The sequence below is a fragment of the Rhinoraja longicauda genome, chromosome 17, assembly GCF_053455715.1.
Source record: "Rhinoraja longicauda isolate Sanriku21f chromosome 17, sRhiLon1.1, whole genome shotgun sequence".
NCBI lineage: Eukaryota > Metazoa > Chordata > Chondrichthyes > Rajiformes > Arhynchobatidae > Rhinoraja > Rhinoraja longicauda.
In genome coordinates this window covers 43,529,865-43,532,044 of record NC_135969.1, presented here as the reverse complement: position 1 = coordinate 43,532,044, position 2,180 = coordinate 43,529,865, and the positions used below count along the sequence as shown (strand labels likewise).

At 39.1% G+C, this 2,180-nt stretch overlaps 1 protein-coding gene across 4 annotated transcripts in view; it reads left to right on the top strand.

The window, feature by feature from the left end:
* The window catches only part of LOC144601664 (BTB/POZ domain-containing protein KCTD6), a 3,531-nt gene extending 1,351 nt beyond the window's left edge, over window positions 1-2,180 (top strand). For 2 of the 4 annotated variants that reach the window (XM_078413902.1, XM_078413904.1), the window contains exons 2-3: window positions 142-200; window positions 1,232-2,180. In XM_078413902.1, the coding sequence (XP_078270028.1) occupies window positions 1,232-1,918 (687 nt within the window). In that variant the 5' untranslated portion in view covers window positions 142-200 and the 3' untranslated portion in view covers window positions 1,919-2,180. The remainder of the gene's footprint in view (window positions 1-141; window positions 201-1,231) is intronic. The other 2 variants (XM_078413903.1, XM_078413901.1) reach the window with 2 other exon arrangements.

Sequence of the window (2,180 nt, the reverse complement as noted above, 5' to 3'; positions counted from 1 at the left end):
GGCCGAAGGGCCTTTTTCCCCACACTATCACTATGACTCTATTACATAATACTGTATATACATTTGCAACTCTTGCAGCCATTTGCAAAACATTTGGTCTGAAGAGTCCTGACCAGAAACATTGTCCATTTTCCTCCACAGATGCTGTTTTATTTATTTGTCTCCGCATTACGCAAGTAGCAATCCTTCTATGTAAGCAGGCAAGTTTCTATTTTGGTCAATGTTAAATTAATTTTGTTCAAGAGAGTTTAATGTACTGATAACGGGACAATGAAATTCTTGCGTGCAGCAGCATAACAGGGCTGTAAACACAACCCAGATTGTATATAATAAATAGATAATATATAACCAAAAAACGGAATTAATAATCACAAGAGAAGTGGAAAAAAAAACTCCCAAAACCTGGAGTGCAACTAGACAGTCCATAAAGGCTCATAGTCGAGGTTAGTGATGTGCAATGTTCAAGAGCCTGATGGTTGGCAACCTGGTAGTCATGGTTTTCAGGTTCCTGTACCTTCCTGATGGCAGGAGTGAAATGAGAACATGTCCAGGATAATATGGGTCTTCGATTGCTGCCTTTATGCTTCTTATGTTGGTTCATAGGGTGGCTTTTGAATCCATTGATATTTAAAGATAAAATCAGTGAAAGGAACAGGCCATGTGCTTTAATGATTGCCAGAATGTTTGTTCTACTGGGAGTCCTTATTGTATTTTCTGTGCTGGTTTAAAAATAACCCATACAGTGGTTGGTTAATGTAAAAGCCTGGTGGTGTCAAGTGAATTAGTCAATATAATAATGAATGCTGAAGCAGTATTTAATTTAGGAAACAAAAAATAATTCCTTGAAATTCTAATCCACAATTAGATCTAGAGTAAATGTATTTGAATTTATACGCCCTACGGTAAAGGCTTTAAAACTCGTTTCCTGTCTTTCAGGCTTGGATAATTACTGAATGAATTGTGAAACTTTTCATATTAAGTTACATTTTTTATAGTTGAAAAATTTTATGCAATCGCTAATGGGACAATTATGTTTATACAATGGATCATTTGGGATTGTGATAAAGCATCGTTAAGTGGAGCTGGATATATATCTGTAAGGATAGAAGTTGCAAGTGTAATGCGAGTTTGGGACTAGCTGGGTTGCTGTGATGCATGTATGTAATGGGCTGAATGGCCTCCTTTCAGGCTTTTGTTCTATCATGTTCTCGTTTTGCTTCTGTTTTTTCAGATGGGTGACCCAGTCACTCTGAATGTGGGAGGACATTTGTATTCAACATCAATCTCCACACTAACAAGGTATCCAGACTCCATGTTAGGTGTGATGTTCAGAGGAGATTTCCCCACGGCCAAAGACAACCAGGGAAATTATTTCATTGATAGAGATGGACCGCTCTTCAGATACATCTTGAATTTTTTACGAACAGCAGATCTAACTCTACCGCATGGCTTTAAAGAGATAGATCTCCTCAGGAAAGAGGCTGACTTTTATCAGATAGAACCATTGATTCATTGTCTGAACGACCCCAAGCCCCTTTATTCGTTAGATAACTTTGAGGAGGTGGTGGAACTGTCCAGCACACGCAAACTTTCCAAATATTCCAATCCAGTGGCCGTTATAATAACACAACTGACGATCACCACAAAAGTGCACGCTCTGCTGGAGGGCATCTCAAACTATTTCACAAAGTGGAATAAGCACATGATGGACACCAGAGACTTTCAGGTGTCCTTCACCTTCGGCCCCTGTGATTACCACCAGGAGGTGTCTCTCCGTGTCCACCTGATGGAGTACATTGCCAAGCAGGGCTTTAAGATCAGAATGACCAGGGTACATCACATGAGCGAGAGGGCAAACGAGAACACTGTGGAACACAACTGGACCCTTTGTAGACTGGCTCGGAAAACAGATGAATGAACACCCGTGCCGCACCAAATGCTTACACCACCATGAACATTAATGGATCTCTGTGTACAGAAGAATTTGTTTGACTACCCAGGTAACCATGTTCTGCAGCTCAAGTAATCTTTTGTATATTATACATATTTCTATACATTAACCAAATGCTTTTGAAATGAGGTAGTGTAGGATGTATATCCTTTTAATATTGAAACCTTGATTAACTTTTTTTAGACTGTACCTGTTAGTTTTGTTTTATATTTGTACTTTTGGTTGGTTC